The following is a 20,654-nucleotide window of genomic DNA, read 5'->3' on the forward strand; positions in this document are numbered from 1 at the left end:
AACTGCAAAATTATGTATTTGTGAGACCGCTTCTGATGAAAGTTGTGAGACATAACCATAGCAAAAACAATGTTGCTTACTAGCAAAATTATTAATAGGAGCAGACCACCTGCCACCTATTTTATATCATCAAACAAAATCAGCAGAAAAATAAAATTTACCATAAAGTCATTTTTTCTCAAATGCTGACTTTTGAGAAATTAAATTACAACAGAGATATTTTACATGCTGTGAAATCATTGACCTTTGACCCCCACCTACAGTGTCCACTGTTTGATTCAATAATTTGCTGGACTTCAAGTCCACTTCATTCAGGACGCCTCCCCTCACCCTTACTGTACTGTATGTCTATGTTCCTCCCCCTTACTGTACTGTATGTCTATGTTCCTCCCCCTTACTGTACTGTATGTCTATGTTCATTCATATATTGTAACATGCCTTGCTGTAAAATCAATTGCCCTGAGGGGACAAAAATAAAGTTGAAAGTTGAAATGATGCATCATTGGTCACTGGTATTTTGACATGCAAATGTAGAATATGTTTATATATTTGTTGAGCTAAAGAAAATGCCTGGAGTATCCAGACAATACGTATGTTTAGTTACAGACATTATGACCACTGATTTCCACCATTAGACAGACTTCCGCCTTTACCAGAGACGTTATTGATGAGTGTGTCTATGGGTTTGGAGCCACTGTATCGTCTGCGGTCTGCAAGGTGCTTAAGGTTCTCCATCACATGACAAATCAGTTTAGTAAAGAAGTTAGATTTCAAAGTAGCTCTCCTCTGAGAGCTTGGCACAGTCATCCTGAGCCAAGGATCGGCCCCTGGAAAGTATACTGTGTGCACTTGCCTTGACGAGACAGTGCGTCGTGTCAGCTATATTGTAGATATTGAATGATTGCTGTTGGTTTTCAATTAGCATCAGCTGGAGATCAACTCATGTCATGAAATGGTTTCTGCGAAGCACAGCTAATGTCGTGCAGAAAAAGGCACAGATCTCCTTAACTGTTTTAAATTAAAGGGATTATTTACCCAGTTAATTAACTTGGAGGAGCTCTGAGGTTCCACTACTAGTATGAATCCAAAATCAAAATGTCCTTAGCCCAGTGTGCTTGGGTTCATATTGATTCTGTTTGTCTACAAAGTCAAACTGTGCTTCATACAGGGAAACTTCTGCTCATCCCAGTACAGCGTGTTGGAATGCAGTCCTTAACTCGCAGCATACCGTGTTGATCCTCACCCTGATAGGTCCACACACATTCATGTCAGGAATGGGACTCATTAGCTCATCAAAGTAAATCCCTCAGCTCGGCTTCATTCCCAGCAGACTATACGGTCACTCACCCCTTACAACTCTCTTTGATCTGCGGCAGGATGCTTGTGGCGTGGAGGAAGGACAGTCGGTCAGTGATGGTGTGCACCACCACAAATCCATCTGGCCGGTTCACATGCTCCCACAGGATACACCTGCTGCTTCCACTCTGACACAGCAAAGGTGGATGCGGAGATCAAACGCAGCACATTTATTAACTGATCTGACTACAGAAGCCATGAAAAGATTTCATCATAAGATGCTTCTTCTTCAACCTACTGCAGAAAGCTGCGAAAAACCTGGTAAAACATTTGCTAAGATAAACAAGAAGGCTGCCAAAAGAGAGTAAATTAGCTACGCCACAGTATGGCAACAGTGTCACTGAGATACTTTTATGTGAGACTCTGGAGTTTTGCAGCCAATAAAAGTAAAAACTTTGGTGGTAAAGAAAACCATGTGTGCCCCCAGTAAACCGATTCTGCTGTCGCAATAGTTGCAACAAAAACCTTTAAAGGCTGAGTGATTACTACAGCTGCAGGCTACTATTATGAATACCTCGGTAACATTTGGTATATTTTGTATGGTACAGAAGACAATAACCACAATTCATCACCTAAACTAATATAACACATCCTTTTATGATTAAAACATGTTATTTTTGCCTGTGAACATGGATCAAATATAACCAAGTTGAACTCTCTGCCATCAATGGACATCCTTCATGGTATAATGAATCTGCAAAGAAACAAGTCAAAATATGTTTTCTATAATAAGTAGGATATGCTATTAATCAAGTCTTAACCGATGAACATTAATACAAGTGGAGAGTTAAACACATTGAATGCAAATGCGCAAAGCTTTCTTATGAGAGGCAATGATCACAGCATGATGCCAGTTTAGTCAAACTATGGGACAATTATTACTTTAATCACAGTGGTGCATGATTACACATAGGGGGAAAACAAACCAATTCATTTAGAGCAGAAGTGAAGAGGTTCTAAACATAAAACCCCCTCTGCAAACTATAATTCTATTGCAATCATCCAGCCTGCAAGACAAACACTTTGTGATGGTAAAATGTGCACATCGCTGATTTCAAACACATATGCCACAGACTGAAAACAAGGTTTTGTTGACTCACCTTAGATCGATGAACATAATAGGTGAGGCCAACAGAAACACATTGGGAAACGCATGAGAGCAGTAATGAAGTGCCTTTCTTTGATATAAAAAAATAGTGGTTTCATGAATAAATCTACATACTGGCACTGGAGGGATTACTCCATAATGTTTAGTCAGGAATCTCACCGGAACAGCTGGGGAGAATCTGAGAGTAACAACGAAACAGATTTTAGAAATTTGGCATTTGTTTAAAAAGACTTGCAACAGTGTGCATGGATCCTTATGTTGCTCACCTCTATGCCAAAATGCAGATGAAAAAGTACATTTCATATATTGATGTACTTTTAATAATACAACATATGTCAATAGGATTGTGGAATATATCAAACATAGTATTTGTAATATATTGCTGAACATAACAAATAATGCAACTTTTCATAAAAGTATCATATTTGTCCATACATTATATATCTGAGTATAAAATTAATTTACAGTTTTGCATTATTTTATTTTATTGTCATTGCATTTTGTTAAATGTTTTTGAAGATAGCACAATACTCGCATGCATCACAAAATATATTATGGAATCCTTCCCTGTATTGAATGATGTTGAATATATTACATTATATTTGTCAATATACAGCATGTCACTTTAAATTTCAAAAATAGTTTTGCAATGACACTTTGTTGCTTGGGTAAAAGTAAAGACTAAAAACTAAAAGTCTTAACATTAGTTGAGTGCTTATTATTTTACAACATAACAATGCCCAGTAGATCCACACGAGATCACAGAAATTTCCTCTCAGCTAAAGGTTGGAAATCATCAAAGTCACTTCTTTCCAAGGAAATCTGAATGGCTGAGTTAAGTCAATACGATACATTTCCATCTATGCTCTCAGTGTGGTGTTTGGGAGCTACATTACTCGACAAATATCATACTACCATTAGCATCTGCCTTGATTTAACATAATGTCAACGTGTAACATTACATTTATTTTATAATGAGACGTATATCAGATAAATGAAATAAACACACACTTATACAAAGTTATCACACTTCCATATCGTCTACATTTTACTCTCTACCATGCATAATTTACACACAAAAAGACTGTCTGCTGTGCTCACCTGTTTTACCAGCACTCGCTCCCAGCAGAGCCAACTTCATTTCATTCATGATGGTAAAAGTGGGAAATGAGCTGTTAATAAAACTCCCCCTCCTGTTCTCTCTCTTCTCTACTCTCTCTGCACAGACGAGTGTTTGGAAGAGCTGCTTCACCACCACACGTCCCCCTGAGACAACTGAAAACATTCAGAGTCTCTGCCCCTTCTCAGCCAACAAGACAAGTTTTGCAAGCAGGGTGATGAAAAGGTCGACCAACACACAGATGATACAGACAGGTTTCAGGACATAGGTGTTGAGAATGACAAGCCACATCTTTCCTATGTGTTATTTTGCAAAACAGTATAGGTGTGTGTCACGTGTGTCATGAGGAAAATTCAAAAGCATCACTTCTGTCTCCACTGCTTCATGGACTTTTTACAAAATATATCTAAATTGAGTCCGGTTTTCATTGTATGAACCTTTAATAAATAAATAAATAAAAAATAGATAATATTACAGGATAAGTCTTTCTAAACACAAGTGGCATCGGGGCTAAGTGTCCAGCAAAACACATTGATCAAACACGACTTTCCAAATAGATATGAGCGCTGAATTTGAAGGTCCCCTCAAGAAAAAAAGTCACTCCAAAACAAAAATACACATAGTGCTTCACTGGTCAGCTCTGATTTTATCTCAATGCTTGTCTGTCTGCCCTTTTCTTTGATCATCAAAGGTCACAGAGGTATCTCATTATAATCCTGTAATGTTTTAGTAGTTTGCAGAATGAAAGGTCACAAACTTTACTCGAGAAATAACAAAGCAAGATGCCCGCTGACCAAAACAGTGTACATATTACACCTTTGACTTATTTTTGTATGTGTTCTTTCAAAGAGAAACACAGACAAATACATGAAGGACAGTTTAGCAGTGCAATATTTGAAAAGATGCCATTTTATCCCTCCTATCCCTAAATAAACAATTAACATTTTTACAGCAATTTACAACCGATGTCAAACTGCAACTTGGACAGTTTCTGTACTGTACTCATATTTCAGTTTAACAACAATAAAACTCCAATAAAGCTTTCCTTTCTCCAGACATCAATGTATCTAATAAGATACATCCCCCCTTCCATTGTGTGACTAAATCTAAAACAGACTGTCAGATACTGAAATCCGGCAGAAAGGAATTTTGGGCCATTAAGAGCACTTATGAACTATTCCCCTTAAATTTGAGAAATAGATATTGTTTTACAATGAAACATTTTCCACAAAACCTTTTTATATGTGATAGAGACAGGAGCCAGCAGTGTATCCTAAGTAAAAAGCATCAGAGCCAGGCAGCGGCTTGACATCATGTCTACTCTGAAGACAGACTCCTGTGAGCTGCATCTCACTTTCTGTCATGTATTCCAGAAAAATCGAATTCAACTGCTTTAACTGGATGTTTAATCAAATCTATACGGTCGCGCAAAATGGTTTGAACATTTTGAGCTGTATACAGACGTTTCTAAGGTTGAGAAATTCAGAGCAGACGGAAAACAAGGAGAGGCAAGTGTCAAAAAGATTGAAGATATAAGATATGGATTGCTGCTGGTGGCTTAGTAAACTCGCCAAAAGCATTTCTAATTTATTTTTTTGCCCTGAGAGCAGTCTTCTAGGAGGGGCTACCCCCCAGGCTGGTTGATTCCCCATCAAAGCTCTGCCACTCATGGCAGTTTGATAAATGGTTGTGGTCTGAGTTACAATCATTGTATCACTCTGATGGGAATGCCTACCTTGAAGGCCATACTTGGGACAAAAAGTCCGCCAACTCTCCTCCTCCCACCTCCAGCTCCCCCTCTTACTGCTATGACATCAGTCTGTGAAGGAAGTGCATTAAAACATCTAAGGTTTGTAACACACATGGAAACATGGAGCTACATGTGAATCCTCACTGGATAGTTACTTATATGGCTTTACAATCAAACAAATTGTTGTTAAAAAGCTTTGACTCTTCAATAGTGTACGACAGTAACAGTAATGTTAAAAGTTAGAGTAAAGCCTCTGTCTTTAATAATTAGTGTTAGACCACAGGATGTGTGAGAAGATTCAGGATAACCAATTGCTGTTGTCATAATGGTTTCAGAAGCGATGAGCGTTTTGTTCAAGCTAAATAAAAAAAACAAGTCAACTTAAACAAACTGCATTAACTAATCCTCAAACTGTAACATACATTTGTACAGACTTATTTGTGTAATTAACATGAAGATGCTAGCATTACTTCCTTACTTTCATTTTTACAGTGCGCTTGATTCATCTACCACCTGTTTTATAGCTGTATCTGCTCATGTGCTCATCATCCTCTTAAAGCTGATCCTTGCATCTTATAGTGCTTTATCTAGAAGAACTGCAGGGAAATTGAATTGTTAATTGTGTTACAATTCACTATACTTAATTTTACTTACCAGCTTTTAAAAAGAGCTTCTGCATGTTATCCATGCCCTGTGTTGGACAGTTTGCTACAAAATCTGCACAAATTATCTTCTGCAGCTCTGCACAATAACAAGTATGGCTTCTGTTGCTTCACTTACCGATCAGAGATCCAACTCAAACACACTGGATTTATTATCACTGTACTTCAGAGAAGCACAATGAAATTAGATTAGAGGATGAAATTTAGAAGATATTTTCAAGGGAGACAAAATCAAGTTGTATTCACTATCCCCTAAACCTGCCTGGACCCTTTGAAATAATGGAAAATTACATCCAAATCAAAAGATTTTAATGCATCCTATAGTGTTGAAATCCATTTAGAAATAAAGTTCTGCAGTCTTATTTTATCATTATATTTGAATTACTGGAGATGAAAAAAAACAATACCAATCCAACTAGAAATGGCTGCAATTCGTATTGAGTGCTGGTTGTGTACTGTAGAAAAACTTCTGCAGTACACTGTGGTTCTGTAAGTGATACAAGTTTATTTTTTTCCATTTGTTTGTTTCCTGTAACTTATGATAATAAATGTCAGATGGTAAACAATAAGAAAATACAATTTCTCTTGAATGCATTTTATTGATACTAATATATGTGCATTTATTGTTGACTGTTACAGTAAAAAGAAATAAATAAGCCAGACTCCTGAAACAGTGACAGCAACTATAGTTTATCAGTCTTCCCTCGTACAATAGGAAATATGATTACATGTACTGATTTCAAAGGAAGTAACATCTCATATACTGTATATTCACTACTCTTGACAACGACCAAGGAGTGCACAGACTTTCATTTGTGCAGTAATTACTCCTATTGTCAAGTAAAATCTATCTTAAGATACAGGAAGCTCGTAAAGAATATGTAAAAACAAGAAATGCGGCAATTACAAAATGTAATTTTCTCTCAACAGTGTGGCTCTACAAATAATCATCAATACTGGAGGATATCAATACCTAACACTCTTATTAAGCCTGAGATATTTAGATAATAGAGGAGTACAGTGTTTTGTTGAAACACGGGTGGAACAAAAAGCTTACATAATGTATACACAAACCTAATTTATGATTAAATGTAAAATTGAAATTTTCTTGGATTGTTTTATTTGGATAATAAATCCTCTAACAAACATGAAAATACATGTGTCCTGTTGCGCTCTAACACTGGCTATAGCGCCCTCAATCACTCACATTCTGTATCACTCTGGTCAAAAGACAAAGTCAAAAGGATTCACTGCTGCTTTCCAGAAAAAAGCTACTGAGACACATAATAATACCAATAATCAAACCTATGATAATTGCCTGCAATCATTTATTAATTAAAATGCGAAATATAATAAAATAAAGTTCTATACAGTTACACATGTATAAATATGTTGAGTGCTTACGAGTACGATAAATACAGTATTTACCCATATCAAAGTTTCAAAGTGCTGTGTATAATCAGAGCTATGTTCACCTAAAAAAAGTACAGAAATCCACTTAATTAAAATGTAAAGTGAGATTAATAAACATCCAACTGTATCCTCTTTGTACAATACAGCATACAACATTGGGTATGTGATTTTAGGAGGTCTGAATGTAAATAATGAATGTAATTTCCAGGGCATCAGTGGCATAATATGATATGATACAGTCACAATTACAGCCTCGTCTCACTGCAATATGATCTTTTAAAGCCGCAGAAGCCACCCTACAAACTCTGTTTGATTTGTTTATCTCCAATGAGATGTGGTTCCAAATGAGTAGAATATAATATGAAGCGAAACCTAGTCGAGTTTTGCACTTTCTACTTCTTTGATCGGTTAAAGCTCGCAGAGATAATAAATACTCCAGCATTCGTTCGTGCTTCAAATATTTGAAGTACAGTTCAGTATGTTCAGCTGCCATCGGATGGCAGCACTGTGATATTATTGCAAACCACTAAATAGATTACAGAATGGAAACACTGCCACAGCCCCACAGGCTGCTAAATAAAAACAGCATAATTACTCACAAAAACAGCAATTTTTTTTGTCCATTGTTGCACTCCATGGTTAGAAGTGTTGTCTTCTCGACTTGAGAGAGTGTCTCCTCTTCCTCTTCCTGTGGCACTGCTCTCTCCTCTCTGGCCAGTGGAAACCACTCTCAGCAGTCCTGTAGGCCTCGTCGTACTCATCGCTGTCAGAGTCCACCTCCGCTGCAAGGAAAACTCTGTGTGGGAAAACCTCTTTCAGATTGGAGGTGAAGAAATCCTCGAGGTTGCGGCCTGCTTGAGCCATCTCGGAGTCAGGCTGTGTTCAGAGAGGGAAAGAGCTATTACCATCAAATCAGTGCTGGTGAAGTACTGACTGATGATTTAAATTTTTAGAATGTAAAGGATTCATTGTGATTATGAGACAAATTGCACATTGAATACACACATACAGGATACACATTTTTAACTTACATAATTGAACTTTGCACAGTTGCAGAACATGAGATAGACATCAGCAACAAACTGTTCTGCCGAGTTATAATGTTGAGTTTTCCTCTTGTTGAGTTTGGCCCTGATCACGGACAGGTCCATGGGCCTCTTAATGATCTGGTAGTAATGACGAGCCTGCATGACAAAGCAGAGGCATTTAACACCGATTTGGATATAATCCACCCGGAAACTTTAGCTCCCTGTAACTCATTCCAATGTAATTACCTCATAAGTCTTTCTGCACTCAAAATGCATCAAATACATGTTCCATAGATTGCATTATGGATCATTATGACAAATAGGGCACCACCTATTTGTAGGCTGCTTGCTTGAGGAATCCTTATTCCTGCCTTGGATGAAATATGCACCATGGAGATGGTCCAGCGACGCATATATAAACCGTAGAGTCTTTATAGGGTGTTTGATTAAATTCAGTTGTGATATTTTTACTGCACTGGACACAAGAGGAGATAACCTTAAGTATCTATATGAATGGCCTGTGGAATTTACCCTTAACATTACATTTTTTAAATCAGCTTTGCAAATGTTTAACACATTTTTCAGGCCTTAAGGGAACACTCAATGTGGTTTGGTGAGAAAAACTGAACATGAACATAACTTTGTTTGTTACAGAAAAACTCCACAGGGTACCGTTAAGCCACCAAACCCTGAAGGATATAGCAACAAGTTAAGTGTGTTTAGGTATGCCGAAACAACGAAGAAACATCTTCATGGTGCTACTGTGTTCCTGTAATTATAATGAAAAATAAATGAGATTACGAAAATGAGTTGGCCTTTTCTGTAACTGGTCTATAAAAGTAAAAGGGTGATCACTCACAAGTGGACTGACGGGCTCATGGAAGGGAGCACTCAGGACGTTACTTAGGATCAGTAGAGTCAGCCGCTCACATTTCTACAAACATGACCAAACCAGAAAGAAAATTGTTATGAATGCAGGAAGGGAACAAAGTCACAGAAAACCCACCAGCCATGATTATTATGAATGCAGCTAATAAAATGGCCTACTCTCTGGTCACAGGCGGGCAGTCCATGTGCCGATGTGTGTTCTCCAGATGTTCTCTCATTCTCACAGTCATACTCAACCTCTGGCTGCATGACGTCTCTGCACAGGCTGCACACCCAGTCACCTCTGAACAGAATAAGAAACAGCATCAGGTTAACACTGTCGGCTCCATAGGAGGTCAGAGAGTAATATTAAATGTACTGGATACATTTCATGTTTCAGTATAAGAAGCTTACGAGGGGAAGCTTAGCAGAGACGGGATGTGGCAAGACAAATGAAAAACTTTTGGACAGCGGTCACAGCACAGCAGGTCCCCTCCAATTAGACACACGGCACAGAAGTCCTCACTCTCCATCTCTGCACTGTCCTGGTCAGGCTGGACTTCCTCCGTGGCTCTTTGAGCGACAGGGTTTGAAATCAAAAGCAGCGTCTGAGCACCACCATTGTGGGACTCCTCTTCCAAGTCAGAGCGAAGTGGTTGTGGGTCGTCGGTTGTGAGTTCAGGTTCAGATTCTACGTCGAGCTCAGACTCCACAGAGCCCTGAGAGTCTGGAGGCTGATCGGACACAACGTCAGAGTCTGTCTCTGCCTGTAAACTGGGATCATTGTCAGGCTGGACGTCTGATTCGGTTTCAGCATCGCCTGATTCTGCATCAGTGTCCAGCCCTTGGCCATCCTCTGATCCCGCTCCTGCATCTGATTCTGGGTCTGCCTCATATTCAAGACTTGGTTCTGAATCCCCCGTGATATCAGTTTCACCACAGAGCCGCATCTCTCCTGCAGCCAGTGATTCCTCCTCAGCCAGACATTCAAGTTCAGCCTCAGATAAAGACTCTGCATTCGGGTGAGAATCCAGTGATGCATCTGAGTATAGCTGTGGGTCTGGATCAGCCTGAGAAACAACTGCGTCCTCTGAGACTGATCTGGGATCAGAGTCAGAGTCCAGATCCAGTGCCGAGTAACTCTGTGGTACATATTTAGGGTCAGCGGACGGAGGCGTGGGTGCTTTAGGGGAGCTGATTGTCTCTCGGCTGTCAAACTCTCTGGTGGTCGAGTGTGCGGTGAACTGATTATGGTTCTGTCGCTCTGCATATGGTGGAGCTGTGAGTGAGCGGGTGGTCCTCGTGGTCTCAGAGCCTCCAGCTATCCCCTATGTTTACAGCACATTGGAGAAGGGAAGGGAGGAGAATAGAAGAGAAGAGAACAAATGTTGTCATGTGTGTTTTTATCATATTTTATTTTACATATTTGCTGAATTATAGCATCTAGCTGAATTAAACTATTTTAAAAGCATGTTGACTAGAAGCTCTAGTGATTTCTAAGATGTATTAAATAAATTAGTATCTATCATTCCAAAACTACTTCAACATTCTGTAGATCATGTACAGTATAGGGCATGAAACCCTATGGTAAGCATTTTCACAGTGTTCATGGTCTAGTCTGCCTTCTTTGACACATCACAGCGTTGTTACAATACTAACAATTAACACAATACTTTACTGAAACCAAAACTTCTCAAATAGTTGTCTAAACACAAGCAGCCATACAAGAAGTCTTCCTGAACAAAACACTGTTAGGCTTTTGAGTCGGAAAACAATAACTTCACTTGACACTTTTTGATATTTTCTCTGACACATTTTGGTTGGTATCCAAAAAGTACAGATGTTTGAAATTCCACCATATAAATGACATGGTGATACAATTATACGATGTCATATTGATTAAAAAACATTTTGGCATGGATGAAAATATGTTCTATTTATTAGAAAATACACTTGTATACTATGTATATATAGCCATCTATTATCATAAGCATTATTTATCATTATCAAAGGTTTTCTGCAATCCGACTCCCTCTGGTGTGTTTATAGGATCACCTTTCCTCTACTGTATGCAAAGAAATGAGACATACTTCAGGAGTTGCATCATGCCTGGCCCTCTGCTGCGGCAGTGTTCCGCTCTTCTCCGTCCCGCTGGCAGGCAAAGGGTCGCTCTGTCGTCGTCCATGTGGGGGGAGTTGAGACACAAGTATTTTGAGACGCTCTAAGCAAACCACTGGAACCCTTGGCCTTCCTGAGTCCTTCTGAACATCTCTGTTACTTTAGAGGCAAGTAGAGAAAGAATGAGGAAACCATACTTTCATGATTTGTGCATGGACAGATGTTTGACTGGACAGCTATTACACACCTGCTGTGGCTGTTTCTTGACGCACTGCATTTCCCCTTGGTCTCATAACCAAGCTCTTCATTTACACAAGGAAAAGAATGATCTAAAGAGAAACATTTTGTTTAGTTGAGGATATGAGAAACAATCGCATGGTAAGAAAGTTACGCAAGTAGTATTTTGCAGCACCTGGCTCCGTCTTATAGGACAGTAGAGGAGACTGGTGTCCTCTGGAGGGCGCTGTGTCAGACAAAGTTTCCTTGACAACACAAAGTACCCCATCTGAGGCTCTCCTCTGTTTGGGATCCATACTGACATACTGAGAACAAAACAAGCATTATGTAACACGTATTAGTATATGCAACGTTATATAGTAACTTGAAAAAAGCAATCTGAGGACATGACCTCTGGAAAGCTCCAATGAAAACCGTTCCACTATTTTCTGACATTTTATAGACAAAATGATTAAACGAACAATCAAGAAGAGAATAGGCAGATTAATCAATGATGAAAATAATAGTTATTTGGAGGCCTTAATCAGAGTAATATCTTCCTTTTTCTGTGGAACTGTGCTTGACTGTGTATGAGGTAGGCTACTGCTTTGCAATACCAGAACTGACACACAAACGGACAAACGGATCACCTCTATTCTATCTGACAGCTGAGCTGCACTTGTGTGATTATATCCTGATGCAGGGTTACCTTAGTTGCAGCTCCTGCCTGGAGGCTGTGAGTGCATCCTGTGGGCCTTTCAGTATAAGGGCTGGTGGAAGGGGTTGCCAGTTCTGCCGGGATGCTCTGGGAGCGTCTTTCCCTCCTCGTGCACACTAAACTAGGGCTGAGCCTGCTGCTCTGCACATCAGATACACACCCGTGGGCTGTCACCGCCACCTCCAGGGATGTGGATCTCTGTCAGAAACACAAACAGGCAAAACTGAGCAGGCTTTCGAGCTGTATCACATGCACAGATGCCCCTGTTCATGCCATTAACAACAGACAGGAGAGAAAAGGGGTGGGATGTGTGCAGTGGAAACCACCTTGAGTGTCACATAAGCGCACACACAGACAGACACTTAACTCAATCCCTACAAACATGGAGAACGGCCCACACAACTGCATATGTTATAGTACGGACAATGAAAAGGTTTGGTTACAATGCTAACATATAAGTTCAGGGGTGCAGTTTGGCCATTTGATTAAACCAGGACAGCAAATCATTTACTAACACTCTCTCCTTCTCTCTTCTATTACAATTCAACTAATGCAAGTGTCTCAAAAAGCTCCTTTAAACACCTCAGCTAATGAAAGCCGGAGAGCTGACAAATCATTTAGGTTATTTTTTAACACATCTCGCTTTCCTCTTTTTTTCTTTTTCTAGTGTATCATCATACATATTCAGGCCACGTAGACACCGAGCATGTACTCTTAAGTATCGTGCGATTAAAACACTTACCTGATCCTTGCCCCTTGGGAGGCGTATGCAGGATTTAGAATGTGGAGGAAAATAGACTATAATCCTTCTCTCTGGAACGATGGAGGGGTGTACGAATTTATCTCAGAGAGCAAACTAGAGCTGAAATTAAACTGGCAGCTCCCTCTATTCCCTCAGCGACTTATTAATGACAGGTTAAGTACATAAATGACGCCAAAGTGGTTTTATGTAGTTTTCCGATGCTGGGGGACTTGAAAATGCTAAATAATGCATCTTGTGTTCGTAAACGTGCACCCTGAGACTTTTTGAGCGAGGTGATTATGTGGCTGCTCAAACCTCCGGCATCAAGTGTGATTATGATGAACAGTGTTCTCCTGGTTTTGGGATGCATTGCTAAGAACAGCTCAGCTGTAATTGTCAGACCAGGTCTTTGGTTTCCAATCATCCTTTCTTCATAAAAGCAGGAACACATTTCTGTTGCACCATCTGTTTTCAGGCTAGCTGTCAACTGTGGGAAGCGACCATTCTGGCATTCAAATAAAGCTGTCCTTTAGTTTCAGTCATTAAGAGATAATTAAAACCGAGTACCGCCTCAAATTCAACACTACCTTAAACTTCAACATTTCAGAAATATACAATAACCACTTCCCATATGTAAAACATTGTCCTACTGGCTTTTGATGTGATTTAAATGTCACTGCATGATGCATTTTTTTTTTAAATTAGGCTTTGTTGCCTTTGTTTTTTGTTCTTTGCGTTTGTCTGAGTGAGTATTTGAACATCTGTGTTTAGTAGGAAATAGACTGACTCTGACAGATACATTGTGGGCTTTGAGAGGTGTGTATAAACAGAGTGGTGTGGTTTTGTTTGACGGCAGAGAAACTTTGCAGAACCACGTGTGAAACAAAAAAACGAAGACTGAGGTGCACAAAATCCAACCGCATGCCTCGCTGATATCTCACAACTGATGTTGATCACAAACAAATATACAAACAAACTATTTTAGGGTTCCTTTTTTTTACATATTGCAATATTCAGTATTAGTCTAGGGTTATTGTTAACTTAATCTCTCACCCTGCCATCTCTGTGGTCTCTGAGCATCAGTGCAGGTCTATTTCTCTGCAGCTCTTTTCTCAGCTCTGCTGCAGGAGGAACATGGAGCTGCTGCTGCTGCTGTTGGACAGGACTCTGCTCCCTCCTGTCCTGCTGCAGTTCCACATCCAGCAGCGCTCTGCTTTCAACCGCTGCCATTTGTCCTCGAGCCTCCTCCACTCTGCACCTCTCCGCCCAGTTCTCTTCAGTCATTACATCTCTGTCCACGACTGTGTGGCTGACTTGCTGCTGCAGAGCCGTGCTGGTCGACAGCTTCCTCTGACGTTGGCCTGGCCTGCAATGGTCTGCACTTGGCTGAGACTGGCTGTCTGGAAGAACTTCTCTCTGATGTTGGCGATAGAGATAAGATTTAGTTTGAGACTGGGGCTGAGAGGCAGCAGCTTGTGGCTGGGATGTAGATCCTCGACTGCAGCTGAGCTGGATGGGTCCCATGATCGGGACAGGTGATGAAGTGGGAGGACATTGCGACGAGCTGTCTGGGTCCCAGCACCTCTGGAGCTGCTGGCTCTGGTGCAAGGAGGCAGAGAAAAGGGCAGGCTGAACACAGCTGGAGTTATAAAGGGCGGCTTCCAGACGGCCTTTATCCAGACTGGAGATATCTGGTTGAGAGGGAATGCCATGGACGCAGCACATTTGGAGCTCGCAGCATTTCTGGTACCCACAGCCTGGTTCTCGTCCTCTGTGACACACGGACGGCAGAGCCAAGCGGGTGATTGGCTGAGGCCTGAGAATACTGGAGCAGGCCAAGCCCTGAGGGTAAATGCTGTTTCCCCCTTCAACAGTCAGCTGGCCTGCAGAGACACAGAGTTACATTAAGAGCTCTGTCCAACCAAATGATGCAATAGGTCGAGCAAACATTAACAATTGTTTGCTTCAGCTATGCAGCAGAATTTTTTTTGGATTGAGAAGGTATCTCACTTTGGCAAACATTTTGATAGTGATGCATTGAACACTATTCACACAGCAATAACAATTATGCTTAAATGCCATAAAAAACTTTAGCAAATTCATTGAATCCTGTTTTGCAAAAATTAGATTTTATTCTAATACATTAACATTTTTCATGTGGGCTCATTTTCAGTTTCAATCTCTTTCTGAACAATGAGAATTTACCTGTAATACAACTATCTCACTTCAATAACAATAATTATACCTAAAGAGGAAATCTGCTTCGTCCAGTAACTTGCGTCCCAATTGAATTTGATCCTGACAGGACTCCAAGAGTCTGAGTGGAGTGACGACTCAAGCAGCTGCTGCATCTGAAGAGAAATCTGAAGAACATATATTCTATTAACAGAAAACAGGACGCATTCCACAAACCCCGCTGCTGTCACTGATTTCTATAGTAAAATTATAAAAAATAAAGTTGACACCTAATGCTGAAAGAAAAGCTGCTGGAAATCAAACACCAAGACCAGGCTGCAATAACACAGATATCCCACTCTTAGCTTTAGAAGACTAGAGTTACATCCTACACTGAAAAAAGCACCAGCCATGAATATAACATCAAAAGAGTATGCAAGTAATTTTGTATTGCACTCCCCTAAAGTTACAGGCATCACAAGAGGTGTGCAAAAAAATTGTCAAAAATTGTCTTCTGTTTAACCCTCCCTGTCTGGTAAATGCCTGCATCTTTCAAACTCCACTCTCCCAGTTTATAACACAGGCTTTCTCTTTGTCTAATTTGTAGTTTCCAAGCTGGAGCCGAAATACCCCAGTGATGCAACTTGAGTAATTTACTCAGGCTTACTGTTACAAAGCTCTAGAAACCCAGGAGACATTGTACAACTGCTTCCAGTAGTAGGGTGACTAATAAACTTTAAGCGGATAATAGTTGAAATTCCCCTTAAAATACAAAGAAGCATCGGCAATTAATTACTCCTTCCTCATAGGGCTGTGTGTGTTACAATAAGATAGTGGACGTCTGTTGCCTGCCCTCTCGTCGTACCAGAGCCCTGCTGAAGAGTACCGGGCCTCTGCAGTGGTGTGTCGTGGCCCAGGTGATGAACTTCTGAACATGGTCCAGCTGGCCACATATCTCGATTGCCCCCTGCAGCTGGTCCTCCAGACGCTGCTGGAAGTCCTCTGAGATTTTCTGCAAAGAAACCCATAAAAATGCATCAAGTAATTACCGATACACAGAGAGTCACGGCTGGACTGTGGGCTGACTCAATGGCTCTTTTTGTGACAGACGTAGTTCCTGAGATGTTTGCTTAAGCAGTTTTGATAGATTATTAGGGGTCCTTGTTTGGTTGCTTTCAGGACTGATTACATCACGACGGTTACTGATTCTTTGCATATAGATTCACAGCTGGCTGAACGATAAGAAGGAAAGAAAAAGAAAGTAATTACCTCCAGTTGCTCTATTAATAGGTTGGCTCGTTTGTTAAGCTCGTTCATCATAATCATCTTTGCCATTTTAATCTGGTTCTCTGCCTTCCTGTGTGCAATCTTTACTCCATGAAGTCTTCGAAGACAGAAAGGAGAAAATAAATTGTGTGAGAAAAATCCCAAATGCAGAAGAACAGTGCAGCATTTCAGACATTAATTTATGCATTGGCTTGCTGTAATTCACCCTGTTAAATTATTGAGCATTTGTGGCAGAGGTTGCTCAGACTTGGGACTATGATTATAACTCTTCACCCACCTGTCCTCTATCTGCTTAGCATTGTTCTCCACTGCAGACCTCCTCTCATCCACCTGAACCATCAGGCTGTCAAACAGCCACTGCTGATCCTGTAGAGCCTTGCCAATCTGCACCACCCTGAACACACGAGAGATCATAGCATCCACCACACAGAAAGTTCACTAATTTATTCTTCGGGCACGAAGAACACCACAATTAAAATTGTTTCCCCTGAGGACAAGACATTATGCAGGTGACCTTAGAGGCAGCTACTGTACTGTAACATCACAGAAAACAAAAGCATATGAATACTTAATAGGTATTAGGCGAGCCAAGGGTAGTGTATGCAGATACAGATGATAAAAGTGACAAGGCAGTTCAAGAGAGTTGTTGCTCAGAGGAAGTTTTTAACCTGCGGTTAGCACTTCTCTGCAGTGTCCTTGTGCTGTGTATCTGAGGACTGACCTGTGGTTTTTGTGGGAGGACAGGTGACAGCTGCTACAGCACAGAAGGTCACATGACTCACAAAACAGCTCCAAGGGCTCCTGTCTGTGAGAATTGCACATCAGAAGGGAACAAGGATACGACCCCGGGCCTAAAAGACATACGGAGGGAGGGAGGAGGAGAATTAGCAATTCACACGAACAGCTAGAGGAGGACCATTAGTGTGTACACGTAGTATTTAAAGAGAATAAAAACCAACTAACTAACTACTGACTGACTGGCTGACTGACTGACTCACGGAGAGTTCTTATAAGTCAAATAAAAATATCAAATTGATTTATTAGAGGAACTAAATTAAATTTGATTAGGGTTGAAATTTGTTTCATAAACAGGACAATTGGTTTGGATATTAATTTGTATTTTAGTTATCTTGATGCCTGAAAGGCATGCATCATCTCATGCATCAATTGCACTTCAGAACTTGCCAAGTTTAAAATGTTGTGTTTTTTGAGTAATTAGAAGTAGGGCAAATGAAGGTAAAATATCGAGACAGAGACATCTTAACATGGTTTAAAATCAGTAGCTTCTTCCGTATAAATGTGAGAGTGGTTTCTTATCTAACACTCATCTGGAAAGGGAGTAGGCATATTTTCCAGAATGTCTAGTGTAAATAATCTATTAATTTTAACAACCACCCCAATTTTGGGTGTAGTTTGCCTAAATTGAAACAATTTGACATTTTTTATTAGACCCAGGCAATGAATTTGGCAATAAAGTTTTCCAGCATGTATTATATTTTTAGACAGCCTGGCTGTTTTGAAGACGGGGAGACACTATATTTTTATATATATATTATATTTCATAAATATATTTTTTTAACATGGCTTTCTTCCTAAAAATGTCCATAATGAGCTAAATATGAAAGCCTAATCATTCAATACACTCATTATCTCTTTGTATTCATGTAGCTTTTCATAGTATAAGCAGTCTGTTAAATGTGTACATGGTGCTACAAGTAGGACGGTGGGTTAAAAGTAAACTGCGATGAGTTATATTGATATGCATCATTAAAACCGGCCTACCTCTGCACTACGATACGGAAATAATAATACAATTGCGGGAAATAGGTTGCAAGTTGAGTATTGAAATGTAGGTGAACAATATTTCAGAGCTGTCCAATCTGCCTTTGATGAACCAACCACACACACACACATGCACACATACTAATGCACACTCTCTATCTCTCACACATTTCTAAATAGGTCACCGTAGAAACTGTTGGCGCACAGAACGTCTACCTAACAATAGCAGGATACGGCTAGTGAACGCAGCCCTACTGCTCTCTGCTGGCCGGCTCACCTCAGCCAACCCCCTCCTGCCTGCAGATTATCACACCTCTCTGTGGTAAAGAGCCGAGCATCACCATGTGTGCAACCTGATCTGACTGACCACATCCTGTCTTTCAGCGCAGAGACACAGCGTTTTCTCACAAGTACACAAACCAAACAGTAACAGTCCCACATCACAATAAGGGGGTCCAGGACTTATTCTTTATGATTTGACAACTTGTGTGATGCAGACCTGCACAAGCAGCTGGCAACAAAGCTGCCAGGCATATTTGAGGGTCTTTAAATAGCAACACACTAAAATTAGCAAAAAAAGAAGGAATCTGGGCCACTTGTTAAAAAGAGGTGTAATAAAACACAAGGATCTCCAGCAACTATTATCAGCCATCGCCACTAACATGCATTATTCATTGCAATGGTTCCTGCAGAGACATGATTAAGAAACAAACAGAGCACCAGAGGGAAAACAAAGAAGCCAGAACAGACTTTGTGGTGACAGAAAGAGAGGCAGACTGCACAGCCACAATGATAGTCTGTCATACAGGCGTGGAAATGGAGGTAACAAAGTCTTAAAAAATGTAAATATCTTACCTTGTCCAGTCAGAAGCAGGGAGCTGGAGCCTCTCTGGAGCCGGTCAGGACACTGGGCGGCACTGGGCCTCTGTTGCTGGTGCATGTCTGTGTACTGGGAAGTGGTAGGGGCTCTCTGATGCTGATGCACATCTGTGCACTGGTAACACATCCACTTGTTGCAGAGCGTACACAGGCTCTGTGCAAGTGTGGGCACTGAGCACTCTGAGCAGCTCTGAAAGACACACACAAAGAAAAACCTTCCTTGTGTATTAAATATACAGTGGACAGTACACACCCCCTCCCACACACCCACACACACACACACAGACACACACACAGATGCCCATGTGATAAAACGACAAGGTGGCATATGTCAGAAACATTTCTGGTGCTGCTTTGCTTTGGGCTAAATCACACCTCCAAGAGTTGTTATCTGTTCTCATGCTAGCAAATGTCTTAGAGACTGTAAGTGGAATTGAACCTGTTCTAGAGCAACGTTTGAGTACATTTAAACATTGATTTCATTTTCCAACCATGCGCATAATGATGCAAGTAAACTTTAAAAAGGAACGACATAAAATCTGTTAAAATAGGATATATTATAAAACTCCTCTTAGTCCCTTGTGTTTCCATCTGATTTTGTTTCAGATATAACTAAAAGAGGATGCAAGATGTCTAAGGAAACCGAGTAAGATGATGCACAGTGCAGCCTGCTAGGTTATGACTTATTATTCCCTGTGGGGAGATTCATCCTCTGCAGTTGAACCTTCTTACCAATTCAGGATCGGTGAAAAGCACCTCTGGAACAAATCCAGTTTTAAAACCTGAACACTTGTCCAAATGTAACGGCAGGGGTATCCCTAATATCTAACATGCCTCTTAGGGTGAAGAGAGAGCACCACAAACATAGGAAGCATGTCAACTGTACACAGAAAGGCCCACAGTGCCCTAAAGGGGTTCAATCACTTGATCAACAGTGCAAACTCAGAAACTAATGCACAAAAATAAACAACCTCCAGCTGTGTCAAGATCAAGATAGGAAACAATGCTGAAACAAACATCTTACCTTCTCCATTTCAGTGCTTTGAGAGTGGAGCTGTTGCCTTCTCAGCGGGAGGGAGAGGAGAGCGAGCAGCCTGACACCTCGGCAGCAGAAGCACTGAGGCTTCTACCTGAGGCAGGAAGCAGCACGCACAGAGAGGTGGCCCCAGAGGAGACAGCTTACATGACAGCCTCACTGTGCTCTCTCCTCCCCCAGTTCATCCAAGTGTAGGACCCCCTCACCGCTGCGGAGGAGAGTGTCACAGTCAAATTCATCCCCCTGCATGCTGTTGCAGCCACCGAAAAAGAGAGAAAATCTAATCCTTTTTCTTAAATAAGCCTGTGCATAATAATTGGGAATTAGGGAGATAAGATAATTATTTTTTTGTAGGGCAAAATATCCCCGGAAGCCCTTTCCAAAATGGAGGAAGGAA

The 20,654-nt window shown here is 40.7% G+C and overlaps 1 protein-coding gene across 1 annotated transcript; it reads right to left on the reverse strand.

The window, feature by feature from the left end:
- Positions 1 to 8,048: 8,048 nt before the first annotated feature.
- trim66 (tripartite motif containing 66) lies at positions 8,049 to 20,254 on the reverse strand. The gene is made up of 17 exons (XM_076110326.1): positions 20,246 to 20,254; positions 19,198 to 19,411; positions 17,282 to 17,411; positions 16,838 to 16,954; positions 16,543 to 16,657; positions 16,139 to 16,285; positions 15,344 to 15,461; positions 14,152 to 14,981; positions 12,348 to 12,554; positions 11,835 to 11,964; positions 11,670 to 11,751; positions 11,395 to 11,581; positions 9,719 to 10,632; positions 9,485 to 9,608; positions 9,297 to 9,371; positions 8,441 to 8,593; positions 8,049 to 8,285 (listed from the first exon to the last, which is right to left on the reverse strand). The coding sequence occupies exons 1-17, from the start codon at positions 20,252 to 20,254 to the stop codon at positions 8,049 to 8,051; spliced, it is 3,789 nt and encodes a 1,262-aa protein (XP_075966441.1).
- Between the last annotated feature and the right edge of the window lie 400 nt (positions 20,255 to 20,654).

The sequence above is a fragment of the Anarhichas minor genome, unplaced genomic scaffold, assembly GCF_050575085.1.
Source record: "Anarhichas minor isolate MPS153535 unplaced genomic scaffold, ASM5057508v1 ptg000042l, whole genome shotgun sequence".
In the NCBI taxonomy this organism is placed as follows: Eukaryota; Metazoa; Chordata; class Actinopteri; order Perciformes; family Anarhichadidae; genus Anarhichas; species Anarhichas minor.

Excerpts from the sequence above, each read along its gene's own strand:
- trim66 (XM_076110326.1), bottom strand. Across the intron at positions 17,412-19,197 it reads CCTGCTTCTGACTGGACAAG|GCCCGGGGTCGTATCCTTGT; the intron begins GTAAGATATTTA and ends TATGTCTTTTAG. Across the intron at positions 8,594-9,296 it reads ATGAGCCCGTCAGTCCACTT|GCTCGTCATTACTACCAGAT; the intron begins GTGAGTGATCAC and ends TTTGTCATGCAG.